General features: G+C 41.9%; 1 protein-coding gene across 5 annotated transcripts in view; it reads right to left on the bottom strand.

The window, feature by feature from the left end:
- The window catches only part of aff2 (AF4/FMR2 family, member 2), a 685,599-nt gene that overhangs the window by 247,627 nt on the left and 422,711 nt on the right, over window positions 1-15,261 (bottom strand). For all 5 annotated transcript variants that reach the window (XM_073057781.1, XM_073057783.1, XM_073057782.1 and 2 more), the window contains one exon: window positions 1,322-1,408. In XM_073057781.1, the coding sequence (XP_072913882.1) occupies window positions 1,322-1,408 (87 nt within the window). The remainder of the gene's footprint in view (window positions 1-1,321; window positions 1,409-15,261) is intronic.

The raw sequence follows: 15,261 nt of genomic DNA, 5'->3' as shown, positions 1-15,261 counted from the left end.
CTTGTTCTATCTACCTCAATGGCAGTTAGAGTAATGCTTTACAGGGCCAGCAATTGGGGCTATCAATTCCCACCGCTATCTGTAAGGAGTTTTTGTAACTTCTCCCCATAATTGTGTGGGTTTCCTCTTGGTGCTGTGGTTTCTTCCTACCTTCCAAAGATGTACATAGTAGTAAGTTGTGGGCATACTATGTTGTCACTGGAAGCATGGCAACACTTGCAGGCTGCCCACAGCAAATCCTTGTACTGCATTAGTCATTGACGCAAATGATCCGTTTCACTGTGTGTTTCGATGTGCATGTGACAAAGCTAATCTTTAAAATCTTTATCTGTACTGAACTAATCTATGAGCTTTATCTAATGAACTAATAGGTAGCATGGTAGCGTAGTGGTTAGCACAATGCCTTACAGTACAGGTGACCCAGGTTCAATGCCTGCTGCTGCCCGTAAGGAGTTTGTACGTTCTCTCTGTGACTCCGTGGGTTTCCTCCGGGTGCTCCGGTTTCCTCCCACAATCCAAAGACGTACCTGTCGGTAGGTGAATTGGTCGTAGTAAATTGTCCCGTGATTAGGCTGGGATTAAATCGGGGGAATGCTGGGCGGCACAGCTCAAAGGGCTGGAAGGGCCAATTCCGTGCTGTATCTCAATGAATGAATGAACAAATCTGCACAGACAATATGCAAGACAAGCATTTCACTGTACCTCAGTACTGATTGCACTGATCCTGATTCCAGTTCAAACATAAAAATGCCTAAAAGTATGTACCACCAGGCTCAAAGACAGTTTCTATACCACTGTTATTGACCAGTTCCCTAATATGATAAGACAGACTTGACCTCACAATCTGCCTTACTACAGCCTTGCACCTTATTGTCTACCTGCACTGCACTTTCTCCGTGGCTGTAACACTTCATTCTGCATTCTGATATTGTTTTACCTTGAATTTTCTCAATACACTGTTGTAATGAATTGATCTGCACTGTTCCTCAGTATATATAACAGTTTCTCCCTGTTCCTCTGTATATGACAATAATAAACCAATTTACTGATTTAAATGTACTTGTTTACCAATCACAATTTTATGCATTGTAATAAGATCCACTCCTAATTTTCTAAACTTTGTACTCCTAACGGCTATGAATCCTTAAGCAGCACATTGTATGATACTCTCTGGCAAATGCTGGTTTTTTTAATCAAACCTCCTTATTGCTGTGGTAGATTTTTATTTTGAGCTTCAAACAGCCAGACTTTATCAAAAAAAAAGTTTCCTTTTAAATTGAACCCCACCCCTGACAAGAGCTGTCCCGTGGCAGGCCCCTACCTTGCTTGGGATCGGGAACTTGGTGGTCTCGGCTTTGCCAGGTGTGTGTATCGCAGTTAAGGGGGGAGGCCACGAATGTGTCATCTCCTGCAGCAGAAAGAAAACAATTTCACAAATCGATTTGTGACCCATTTCACAGCGTGTCAAGCTGCGACCATTACAACAGTCTCCAGTAAACATCTCACTGCTGTAAGCACCCCTCATAATATTAGTGTGAGGACATGAATTGAAATGGAAAACTATATCTTACCGTTACATTTTTGAGTTCATTTTGTACATGCAATGAGTTACAGTCTTAACTCCTATACTTCAAGAAGACAACATAATCACTAAAGCAATTAAAAAAAAGAAAGATTTAACTAAAAGCTATATCCTATTTCTTAGAAATGTGCTGATGATATGGGACACTAAGCTGTCACAGGCATTTTGCATTAATGAGATAACTCTGTACTCAATGCTCCATTAGATGTGTGGGCGAAACGCACACAGTTCTCTGCTGTGTGTAGCTGGAGGCTAATGAGATGCGGTCTCGAAAAACCAAAATCGCTTTGTTCTGAGGAGCCAGTTTTTTTTCCCGAGCTCAGTCACAGCGTTTCTTCAGTGTTATTAAACATGTTTCTCAACTATTTGATCAACTCACCTAACACCTAAGGAAGCCTGGCTTAAAGGCACTGCTTTCCTGTGCTAAGCTCGGTATTGGAAAGGCTTAAGGACTTGTCAGGTACAGCACTGAAACTATAAAGGTGATTGCTGCACTATAATATCAAATTCAACAGTGTGAAGATAAGTAGAGAACGAGAGATGAACGTATACTACTGGTGTTCCTCTCGGGCTTTACCATTTCTTTCTGCTTCCAGTTTTAAATACACAGTCCACAAGTTCAAATGCCTGAAATGTAAGTTCCTTTATTGGGGTGGCAAAACACACATACATCTGTGTTATAAAATGGCATTAAGGGAGGACACAGTCAGTGTAAATGCACTGGAATGTCTTACCTTTGGACCCTTGACCTCACCTCGTTATGATCTTGGCACCTTATTGCCTGACTGCACTCTGAAACTAGAACACTTTATTCTACACTAGTTTATTGCTTTCCCTTGCAGCATTTATTTTGAGAGGACGAGAACATAAAGGCAAGGATGTAATGACTGCAGCTGAAGAATCGTGAGCAGTTTTGGGTCCTTTATCAGAGGAAGGTTGCACTGGCATTGGACAGAGTCCAGAGAAAGTTTACAAGATTGATCCCAGGAATCAAAAGCTTAACTTTTGAGGAGCATTTGTTGTCTCTGGGCCTGTGCTTGAGGGAGTTTAGAAGGATGAGGGGGAATCTTGTCAAACCCTATTTAATACTGAAAGGCTGGAAAAAGAGTGGACATGCAGAGGATGTTTCCTATAGTCTATCATCAGAGGGCACAGCCTCAATAAACAAGGACTTCCCTTACGACAGAGATGAGGAGGAATTTCTTTAGCCAGATGGTGATGAATCTGTGGAATTCACTGCCATGGATGGCTGTGGAAGCCAAGTCATTGGGGACATTTAAAATGAAGGTTAATAGGTTCTTGAGCATTAGGGGTGTCAAATGTTACAGGGAGAAGGCAGGAGAGTGGGGTTAAGAGAGATAATAAATCAGCCATGATTGAATAGTGGAGCAGACTCGATGGGCTGAATGGTCTAATTCTGTTCCTGTGTTTTATGGTACTAACTCAACACACTGTTGAAATGAATTAATCCGTATGAACAGCATGCAAGATAAGCTTTTCACTGTACCTCAGTACATATGACAATGTACTTTTGTTTACCAAATCAATTCCAATTCTGATTCCCATTCACTTAGTCATCACTTTTGGTCCTCTGCCTGTTGGTTGTGATAACGTTGCTTAACTCTGAGACATTGGACCAGAGATGAGACTTGTTGGTTGCGTTCAAATCAATTGACCTCAGTTCCCTTCGGCAGCTTTCATAGGTTCATGGTCCATTCTGGGACAAGAGTGTCAAGGCAGTGTAGTGGTTAGCACACCGGTTTGACCTAGGTTCAATTCCCTCTGTTTTTTTTAAACACAGATGCACAGATCGATCATTGCTCTGAGCGGGAAGTTTTTATAGGACCTGAAAAGTGTGCGGCACTTTAAATGTTGCTGTTTGTAACACGCTTTGGTATTCAGCAAGTGATGGTTTATTAAAGATGAGCTTCCGACTTCCATTCTGTGTTTATTGTTACAATGTGTAACAGTGTTGTATCATGAAACACTGACAATGTAAATATTTTGAAGCTATAAAATGTTTCAAAGTAAAGGTTGTGGTACATTTATTATTTAGAAACCTTACAGATATATTCATTATCACGTAATTAATCACAGGGTATTTCACAATTAGCATAGATTTCTAAATTATATGAACATAATTTCAAAATTATATTAACATTGTATAAAAGAAAATTTCAGCAGCACAGCAACAAAGGCTATGTGCGTGGGAGCATTTCAGTTACTGCGCGGACCTGCTTTTGAGCAGCTAAGAGTAAGGAGTGTATATGTTCTCCCTGTGACCATGTGGGTTTCCTCTGGGTGCCGCAGTTTCCTCCCACATTCCAAAGGTTGGAGTTAGTCAGTTATGGGCAAACAATGATGGCACCAGAAGCATGGCGACATTTGCAAGCGACCCCAAGCACATTATCGAACTGTGTTGGCTGCTGACCAAAGAATGCACTTTGCTGTATTTTTTGATGTTTTATTCACAAGTAAAATCTTTAAGGAGCTCACGGCCTAGGCTAACACTCCTGTGAAGCAGCAAGCTATGATGGAAGTCCTGTTTTTCAGATCAAGGGAGGAGTAGCAGGTCTGTTTCCTGCTTACACAACTGAGAGGATCCCTTGGAGTAACGTGAAAATGAGAAGAATAATTCTCTGTCTAAAATTTATCTCTCAGCCAATACCATCAAAATGGTTTCAGTGACACCGTTACTGAGAGGCACTGTTACTAAGAGAGAGTAATACATAACTGTCACTTGTTCGTTGCAAACCATTTGGGGGACATTTAGAAGGTGCTAAATAATAATCCTTCCTTTTATGCTCAGTAGGAATGTAACCCAATTCTTTTTGTTGTTGTTTGTTATGATGAAGGAGAAAGGGCCTCAATGTGTCTACCTGACTCCACCTTCAAGGTTCAAAGCAAATTTATTATCAATGTACATATATGTCATCATATACAACTCTTGAGATTTGTTTTCCTGCGGGTATTCTCAGTGACTACAGAGAAACACAATAGAATCAATCCCATCATGGGGAGACTGCCCTGTTATCACGGTTTAAGGGTCAAGGATTGATTTAATTTGCCATATACATTTACATGTATTAGGAGTTTGCTGCAGTGTGTTGGCGTGACATGCAACAAAAAAAATACAATTACAAGGAATAAATAATTATTAAAATACAGATAAAGATTAAAGTACAGATATGGAATAAAATGTGCATAAGCACATAAATATCAGCAGTATTTACAATGTAAGCAGGATTATAAAAAAGTGGTTTAAAACATGTACAGTGCACTGCACTGATGGGGGTAACAGATAGAGGGGGTGGGGGGATAACTAGAATGGCTCATCAGCTTGACTATCTGGGGAAAGAAACTTTTAAGATGGTGTGAAGTTTTTGTTTTAATAGCCCTACAGCATTTTCCAGAAGGGAGATTTTTGAAACGACAGTTTGCAGGGGGGTAGTGTCCACAATGTATTTCCAGCCCAATTCTTTGTCCTGGACACATACAAGTCCTACAGTGACAGAAGACTGCAGACGATGACTCTTTGTGCTCGCCTGATGTTGGCTATAGTTTTTGTATATTGTGAGAGGATGAGAGTTTTGTCACCCAGGTTCAAGGGAGAAGGCAACCTTGTCGCTTTGTTCAGTTCTGCACCTACAAAAACCAGAGCTAGTAAAATTGTGCACAATCTCAGGGAGTCAGCAAATTTAAAAATCCAATTAAAAAACTGAACAGTTTTATGCAAACTGACGGGTTTGTGAAAATAGCCAGCTCAAAGATATACCCTTGCCTACTTTTAAGTAGCTGAGGAATTTTTCTTTATTGCCATACCAAGATGTTCCCTGGTGGTCTAAAATTTACAAAAAGCACAAACCCACTCATTCATTACTGCCTCTTTTGGAGTTTTAAACCAGACTGACTTCAAATCTGCCTTCAAGTATTGGCATAAATCATGACATTGCCGTGAAAGGGTTAAACAAAATCTTTGTAACTGAAGGGAAGCAGTCTTGGATAAAATCCCAGCACTGAACAAACAAAGGCACTGGCCAAATCGGGCAGCTACGATCCATCTTCCACTGCTGCAGACACATGTCAGTGAAAACAGTCAGCGAACTGTGTATCACTGAAGGTCACATTGGCCCACTGGAACCTAATTTCAACTTTCCCTTTTGCAAGCTCTGCAGACCACATCACAGCCAGCAAGCTTGAAACCACCCGAGTAGAAACATTAACCTAGTGCCATGTTTTATTTCTGAGGTTGCCCCACCATTTACCTCCATGAGGGGGTTACCCATCATCTTTATCCAAGACTGTTTAATGTCACTTCCTGTACTCAAGTGTAAAGGAGAATGAAATAATTGGTACTCCAGAGCTGATGCAACACAAAAAAACCGACAAAAGATAAAGAGCACAATAATAATTTTAAAGAAGCACAATAAATATAAAACTATCAGACCATAAGACAGAAGAGCAAAATTCCAATTTAACACCATTTTATCTGGGGTGATCCATTTTCCCTCTCACCCCCGTTCTTCCGCCGTCTCCCCATAATTTTTCATGCCCTGAACTATCAAGAACCTATCAACCTCCACCTTAAGTACACCCAATGACATGGCCTCCACAGCTCTCTCCAATGTCAGCACATACCTTGTTAGATAAGGGGCCCAAATCTGCAAACAGTGCTCCAAGTGAGGTCTCAGCAGTGCCTTATAATATAATATAAAACCTCGGCATTACATCTTTGCTTTTATATTCCAGTCCTCTCAAAATAAATACTGATTTTGCATTTGCCTTCCCCAGCACCGACTCAACCTGCAGGTTAACATTTAGGGAATCCTGCAGAACTCCTAAATCCCTTGGCATCTTGCATTTTTGAATCTTCTCTGTGTTTATAAAATCCGTCTATGCTTTTATTCCTTCTACCAAAGTGCATTACCATACAATTCCTTACACTATATTCCATTTCCCACTTCTTCGCCCATTTTTCTCATCTGTCTGAGTCCTTATGTAACCTCTCTACTTCCTCAGCTCTACCTGACCCTCCATCTATCTTCATATCATCTGCAAACTTGGCCACAAAACCATCAATTCTGTCATCCAAATCGTTGACATACAATATAAAAAGAAATGAACCCAGCACTGACCTCCGTGGAACACTACAATTCACCAACAGCCAACCAGAAAAGATTTCCTTTATTCCTTGTCTTTGCCTCCTACCAATCAGCCAATCATCTACCCATGCTAGTAACTATCCTGTAATACCATGGGCTCTTACCTTGTTAGGCAGTCTCATGTATGACTCCTTGGCCCTCTGAAAATCCAAGTACACAACATCCACCGATTCTCCTTTGTTTATCCTACTTGTTATTTCCTCAAAGAATTCCAACAGGTTTGTCAGGCAAGATTTTCCCTTGAGGAAACCATGCTGTCTACGGCCTATTTTATCATGTGCCTCCAAGTACCCTGAGACTTCATCCTTAACAATTGACTCCAACATCTTCCCAGCCACCGAAGTCAGGCTAACTGGCCTATAATTTTCTTTCTTCTGCTTCCCCCTCTCCTTGAAGGGTGGAGCAACATTTGCAATTTTCCAGTCATCTGGAACCAGGCTGGAATCTATTGATTCTTAGCAGATCATTACTAATGCCTCCACAATCTCTTCAGCTACCTCTTTCAAAACACTGGGGTATGGTCCAGATCAATTGCCTACCTTCAGACCATTTGGTTTCCCAAGCAACTTCTTCCTAGTAATAGCATCTAGACTCAATTCTGCCCACTGACACTCTTGCATTTCTAGTGTTCTACTATTGTCTTCCACAGTGAAAAATTATGCAAAATACTTATTCAGTTTGCCCGCCATTTCTTTGTTTCCCCATTACTACCACTCCAGCATCATTTTCCAGCAATTCAATATCTACTCTCACCTCTCTTTTACACTTTATATATTGAAAGAACTTCTGCTATCCTCATAGATATTATCGGCTAAAGCACCTTCATATTCCATCTTTTCCATTTTATGTTTTTTGTTGCCTTCTATTGGTTTTTAAAACCTTCCTGCTAATTTTTGCTCCCTCTCTTTTGCTTTTATGCGATCTTTGACTTCTCTTGTCGGCCATGTTTGCCATCAGAATACTTCATCTTTGGGATGTATCTATTCTGTGACTTCCCAATTGCTCCCAGAAACTCCTGCCATTGCTATTCTGCCATCACTGCTGCTAGTGTCTCTTTCCAATTGACTTTGGCCAGCTCCTCTCTCATGCCTCTATGATTCCTTTTAGTCAAGTCAAGTCACATTTATTGTCATTTCGACCATAACTGCTGTGTACAGTACATAGTAAAAATGAGACAACGTTTTTCAGGACCATGGTGTTACATGACACAGTTCAAAAACTAGACTGAACTACGTAAAAAAAACAACACAGAGAAAGCTACACTAGACTACAGACTTACACAGGACTGCATAAAGTGCACAAAAACAGTGCAGGCATTACAATAAATAATAAACAGGGCAATAGGGCAAGGTGTCAGTCCAGGCTTCGGGTATTGAGGAGTACTCCACTGTAATACTGATACATCTGACTTTATCTTCTCCCTCTCAAAGTTCAAGGTGAATTCTATCTATCATATTGTGATCACTGCCTTCTAAGAGTTTCTTTACTTTAAGCTCCCTAACCAAATCTGGTTCATTACGCAACACACAATCCAGAATATTCTTCCCCTAGCGGGCTCAACCACAGGCTGCTCTAAAAAGCCATCTCATAGACATTCTACAAATTTTCTCTCTTGGGATCCAGCACCAACCTGATTTTCCCAATCCACCTGCATATTGAAATCCCTCACAACTATCATAACATTGCCCTTTTTACATGCCTTTCTGTCTTCCAATGTAATATATAATCCACATCCTGGCTACTTTTCAGGGGCATATATATAACTCTTATTATGGTATTTTTACCCTTGCAGTTTCTTAACTCTACCTACAAGAATCCTACATCTTCCAATCCTATGTCACCTCTTTCTAAGGATTTGATTTCATTTTTACCAATAGAACCATGCCAGCCCCTCTACCTACCTGTTGTCTTTTCAATATAATGTGTGTCCTCGGATGTTAAGTTCCCAACTATAATCATCTTTTAGCTACAGTATGTCTCAGTGATCCCCATAACATTATACCTGCCAATCTTTAACTGCACTACAAGATCATCCATCTTATTCCGTATACTGCGTGCATTCAAATATAACACATTCAGTCCTGTATCCGTCACTTTGTTTGATCTTATCACCATGTTACACAGCAACTCATCCTAGATTGCAATTTATCCCTATCATCTGCCTGTCCTTCCACACAGTCTCACTACACACTGCATTTACTTGTACACCAACTGCCCCATCCTCAGCCCTATCATTGGTTCCTATTCCCCTGCCAAATTAGACTAATCCCTCCCTGACAGCTCTAGCAAACTTGCCTACAAGGATATTGGATCCGTTGTGTTCAGGTGGAACCCGTCCCTTTTGTAAAGGTCATACCCTCTGCAGAAGAGATCACAGTGATCCAGAAAACTGAAGCACTGCCCCCTGCACCAGTTCCTCAGCTATGCATTCATCTGACAAATCATCCTATTCTTACCCTCACTGGCACATGGCACAGACAGCAATTCAGAGATTACTACCCTAGTCTCACTTTTCAGCTTTCTATTACTCCCTAAAATCTCTCTTCAGGACTTCCTCCCTTTTCCTACCTATGTCATTGGCGTGAATATGTGCCAAGACTTCTGGCTGCTCCCCTCCCCCTTTAGAATGCTGTGGACCCAGTCCATGACACCACTGTTCCTGGCACCTGGGTGGCAACATACTGTCTGGGTAAACATGAGGAAATCTGCAGACGCTGGAAATTCAAGCAACACACACAAAATGCTGGTGGAACGCAGCTGGCCAGGCAGCATCTATAGGGAGAAGCGCTGTCGACGTTTTGGGCCGAGACCCTTCGTCAGGACTAACTGAAAGGAAAAATAGTAAGAGATTTGAAAGTAGGAGGGGGAGGGGAAAATGCAAAATGATAGGAGAAGACTGGAGGGGTTAGGGTGAAGCTGAGAGCTGGAAAGGTGATTGGCAAAAGGGATACAGAGCTAGAGAAGGGAAAGGATCATGGGACGGGAGGCCTAGGGAGAAAGAAAGGGGGAGGGGAGCACCAGAAGGAGATGGAGAACAGGCAGAGTGATGGGCAGAGAGAGAAAGAAAAGAAAGGGGGGGGGGGGGGAACAACAAAAAAAGACTGGGAGACCGTTTCGCTGAACACCTACGCTTGTCCACCACAGAAAGCAGGATTTCCCAGTGGCTACACATTTTAATTCCATGTCCCATTCCCATTCTGATATGTCTATCCATGGCCTCCTCTACTGTCAAGATGAAGCCACACTCAGGTTGGAGGAACAACACCTTATATACAGGCTGGATAACCTCCAACATGATGGCATGAACGTTGACTTCTCTAACTTCTGTTAATACCCCTCCCCTTCTTACCCCATCCCTGATATATTTAGTTTCTTTCTCTCTCTCTCTGCCCATCACTCTACCTGTTCTCCATCTCCCTCTGGTGCTCCCCTCCCCCTTTCTTTCTCCCTAAGCCTCCCGTCCCATGATCCTTTCCCTTCTCTAGCTCTGTATCCCTTTTGCCAATCACCTGTCTGGCCCTCAGCTGCACCCCACCCCCTCCGGTCTTTTCCTATCATTTCGCATTTTCCCCTCCCCCTCCTACTTTCAAATCTCTTACTATCTTTCCTTTCAGTTAGTCCTGACGAAGGGTCTCGGCCCGAAACGTCGACAGCGCTTCTCCCTATAGATGCTGCCTGGCCTGCTGCGTTCCACCAGCATTTTGCGTGTGTTGCTTGAATTCCCAGCATCTGCAGATTTCCTTGTGTTTGTCTCTACTGTCTGGCCATTTCCTTTTCCTTTTCTGAAGTTACTCAGGTACACACCTCCTGCAGCTTATGGGTGACTACCTCCCTGTAGCTCCTACCTATCACCTCCCCAGTTTTCCATATTTGCCAAAGGTTATTGAGCTGCAGCTCCAGTTCTTTAACACGTCTACCGAGAAGCTGCAGCTCTGTGCACCAACAGCAAGATGCTGAAGGTCTCCTTAAATCCTCACATCTCACACAAAGAACACAGCATAGCAGCCCCTGAAACCATTCTCATAGCACTAACTATGCACCAACAGATGAAGAATGAAGAATAAACTTACCTTGCCCAAGCCTGTTGTACTAAAGCCTCCCCACTCTTAACACTGGTCCACTCAAACAATGGCTGCTCTGCTTGTCTTTACCTTATCTTTAGTTGCCCTTGCTAATGAACCATGACATGATTGGGCTGCTGGAAAAAGCCCAAGGCCCGTGACTGCTCCTCTTCAAATCACTCACGCCCTACCCGTGTGGAACCTCCTCTGGCAATTCCATTGGGCCGTCAGGAAGAGTAAATAATTAAGATTGCTTATATACATAGATAACCAGCTGGTGGCATAGTGTTATCAGCACCAGACTTCGGAGCGAAGGCTCCTGAGTTCGAATCCAGCCGGCTTTCCATCCGCGCTGGGTTGAGTGTCGAGCTAGCAACTCGGCCTCGTAAAAATAAGAAAGCCTGCTAAAAAAACGCCGTCACGACGGCGTCCCGATGACTCCACCCGGAGTTAAGGGCTTTCTTCTTCTTTCTATATACATAAATTGATTGTACAACCATAAGGTGATGCTAGGCTGCACATAAGGTGACAGACAGGAAATAATAAAATAGCAGAGGAATTAGAGGGTGGAAGTGTTTATCAATCTTACTGCTTGGGGAAGGTACCTGTTTTTGAGTCTGGTGGTCCTGGCATGGATGCTATGTTGCCTCCTCCCTGATTGGAGTGGGGCAAAGAGGTGGGTGGGGTCCTGCATAATATTACTGGCCCTTTTCCAATACCTTTCTGGATATACGTCATTGATGGTGGGCACATTGGTATCGGTGATGCATTGGGAAGTTTTGACTACCTGATGTACCTGCAGTGAAATATAATTCAAACCAACGTACAGAGAAACTCACGTGCCTGTGACTTGGATGGACTGCACTGTAAAACAGCCCAGTAAACTTCTTCACTTGAACACCCCCTCCCTCTAATCTAATGCAATTTAAAGCATACACCACTTTATCATTCCAAAGCTTCACAAACACTTAGTGGACTCTTTGCCTAATAAAGTGGCCACTGGAGTGGAACTCGGCGTGGTCCTCTGCTCTTGCAGCACATTCATTTAAGTCTGATGTGTTGTGTGTTCAGGAACGTTCTTCTGCACACCACTGTTGTAACACATAATTACCTAAGTTACTGTCGCCTTCCTGTCAGCTTGAACACACTGGCCATTCTCCTCTAAACTCTCTCATTAACAAGGTGTTTTCATTCATCCAACTGCCTCTCACTGGATGTTTTTTTTCTCTCTCACACCAGTCTCTGTAAACTCTAGAGACTGCATGTGCATGAAAATCCCGGGAGAACAGCAGATACTCAAACCACCCCGTCTGGCACCAACAACCATTCCACATTCAAAGTCACTTAGAACTAATTTCTTCTCCATTCTGCTGATTGATCTGAACAACAACTGAACAGCTTGACCATATCTGATGCATGCTTTTTTGCACTGAGTCACTGCCACATGATGGGCTGATTAGATATTTGCATTAACGAGCAGGTGTTCAGATATATCTAATAAGTGGCCACTGAGTCTACATCACATATACCAGTGATATTAAACCTGATTCTTGAGGCACTTGAGGATCTCAGATAGCCAAATGAATGAACAGAGAATGTAGGGATATGGACCATGTGCAGGCAGAGTTTATCAGTTTAGCTGGGTGTGTAATTACTAGTCTAATTAATAAGACTGTTTATTTGTTAGTTTCACTAATAAAAGGGAACAGTCTCAGAATATAAGGATGTCCATTTAGAACAGAGGTGAAGAGGAATTTCTTTAGCTAGATGGTGGTGAAGTTGTCCTGATGAAGGGTCTTGGCCTAAAACGTTCACTGTCTATTCCTTTCCATAGGTGCTCCCTGACCTGTCGAGTTTCTCCAGTATTTTGTATGTGTTACTCTGGACTTTAAAATAAACATCATTACAATTAGTTCTATTTTTGAAAGATTATTTCTGAAAAATCATCTTTTCTCTCAGTCTCATGTGTAAGCTTTAAATCGTTGCAATATAACCTGTGATGTTTCTTTCTTGTAGGTTGCTTTGAGAACTGGTCAAGGTCTTGTGCTGCTCAGCCAACTTACTGACATCGCTGTTACTGGAGAACACAGCTGCTTCTGATCTATCACCTGACATTAAGGAAAGAAGGAAGGGTGAGCTACATCACCCTATGGGCCATTTTCTTTGATCTTTACAGTGTGTACTGTCTCATCAAACCTCAGCGTATAATCTCATTGCCTCAGTAAAGCAACCAGCATAGTCAAAGACCCCACTCACCACTGACATTCTCTTAGCTCCCCTCTCCCTATGGGCAGAAGATGCAAATGCTTGAAAGTACACACCACCAGGCTCAAGGAGAGCTCAAACCCACTGTTACAAGACTATTGAACGGTCCTCCTAGTACAGTGAGATGGACACTTCACCTCACAATCTACCTCATTATGATCTTGCATGATTGTTTATCCACATTGCATTGTCTATTGTCCATCTACATTTCACTGTCTATTGTCCATCTACATTGCACTGTCTAGCTATCATCCATCTACATTGCACTGTCTATTGTCTATCTACATTGCACTGTCTAGCTTTGTCCATCTACATTACACTGTCTATTGTCCATCTACATTTCACTGTCTATTGTCCATCTACGTTGCACTGCCTGTCTATTCTCTATCTATATTGCTCTGGCTAGCTATCATCCATTTATAGTACACTATCTATTGTTCATCCACATTGCGCTGTCTATCTATTGCCCATCTATATTGCACTATCTATTGTCCATCTACATTGCACTGTTCCTCTATTCTCTATCTACATTACACTGTCTAGCTATGTTACATTATCTGTCTACATTGTATTTCCTATCTATTATCTATCTACTGTCAATCAACATTGTATTGTCTATCTACATATGCACCTGTTGCATTTTATTCTGCCCTCAGTTTTTGTTTTACCTTGTTCTACCTCAACACATTGTGCATTGATGTGATCTGAATGAACAGTATGCACACACTGTATCCTGTTACCTGTGCTGATAATAAACCAATTCCAGTTACATTTACAATCCAACCCTTCCTTCCTTATGAAGCCCATAATTTTCCATTTTTCATGAGCCATGAGCCTACTGAAAAATCTGGTGTATGTTAGAGCGATTTTTGTCTTTACGTCATTTACATTTAGCAAATGGCTTTGGCTACCTGTCTTCTGTTCCTCGATAATGTACAGTGGATTCAGTCTGGGACAATGCATTCCTAAAAGCTGTAGATCCCAGTCCAGACGCTGCTGGCATCTGTGGGATGGATGCGAATCAGAAGCTGTGAAGTTTGTATGGAGTTTCAAAAGAAAGCATTGTCTATACTTTGTAAATATGGAATTGTTCTTGGTGTTTACCAAATAAATATCGAGCCCCACGTTGGGCCAGCACACCTTTCCACTGAAAGCGTCTCCACATGATGCCTGCTGTACTTTGTTTTGTCCAATAAAGAAGCTGCTTTGTATCTACCAGTAACTCTCACCGGCGATTTCATTCACGCAACATTCAATAGTGTATGTCCCTAATCTATCAGCCTCTACCGTCACCTAGACACATACCAGTCTCTGCAAAAACCTACCTCTAACATCTCCCCTAAATTCACTATTTCCTCAGGAATTGGCCATGCTGCCCTGGGAAAAGGGTACTGGGAGTCCACTCTATCAATACCATAGTTTATTCTTTCCCACAGACCAAGAGGAAAAACACAAATCGTTTATTTATAGTAGTTTATCAAGGTTCACATACAAGGCAGGCAAGGGACCACCCAGTGAGATTTCGACGATGTGCTTACAGTTCATGAGTCTCAAGCAGCCCTGACTCCCGTTATTTTTAAGAATTCCCTAAGAGGTATGTGTGCTGTTTGGAATGTAAATCAGTGAAGGAGTTATCTCATCTGGAGAAAAAACCTAATTGAGTATCTTTACATTTCCATCACTGAGCACATCTACAAGGAACACTGTCGTAAAAGAGCTATCCACCATCCAGGCCATACTCCTCCTTGCTGCGGCCATAAGGAAAGAGGCACAGGAGCCTCAGGACCTACACAGCCTGGTTCAGGAATAGTTAATACTTCTCAACTATCAGGCTCTTGAAACAGAGGAGATAAGATCACTCAACTTCACTCAGCTCATTACTGAACTTCTCACAAACTATGGACTCAATTTCAAGGACTCCTCATCTCATGGTCTCAAAAATACATTGGTTATTTACAGTATTTATTTTTTCTTTTTGTATTTGCATAGTTTGATGCCTTTTGCACATTAGTTGTTTGTCTGTCATGTTGTGCGCATTCTTTCATTGATCCTATTGTTTTTGCTCTGAATGCCAATAAGAAAATGAATCTCAGGATTGCATGGTGACATATAAGTACTTTGATAATAAATTTGTTTTGAACTTATAATCTCTGAATATCAGCATCCTCTGTTAGGAGTTTGTACATCCTCT

This window comes from Hemitrygon akajei, chromosome 10, assembly GCF_048418815.1.
Source record: "Hemitrygon akajei chromosome 10, sHemAka1.3, whole genome shotgun sequence".
NCBI classification, from domain to species: domain Eukaryota; kingdom Metazoa; phylum Chordata; class Chondrichthyes; order Myliobatiformes; family Dasyatidae; genus Hemitrygon; species Hemitrygon akajei.
The sequence above is the reverse complement of the archived record's forward strand: the minus strand, read 5'-3'. Positions and strand labels throughout refer to the sequence as shown.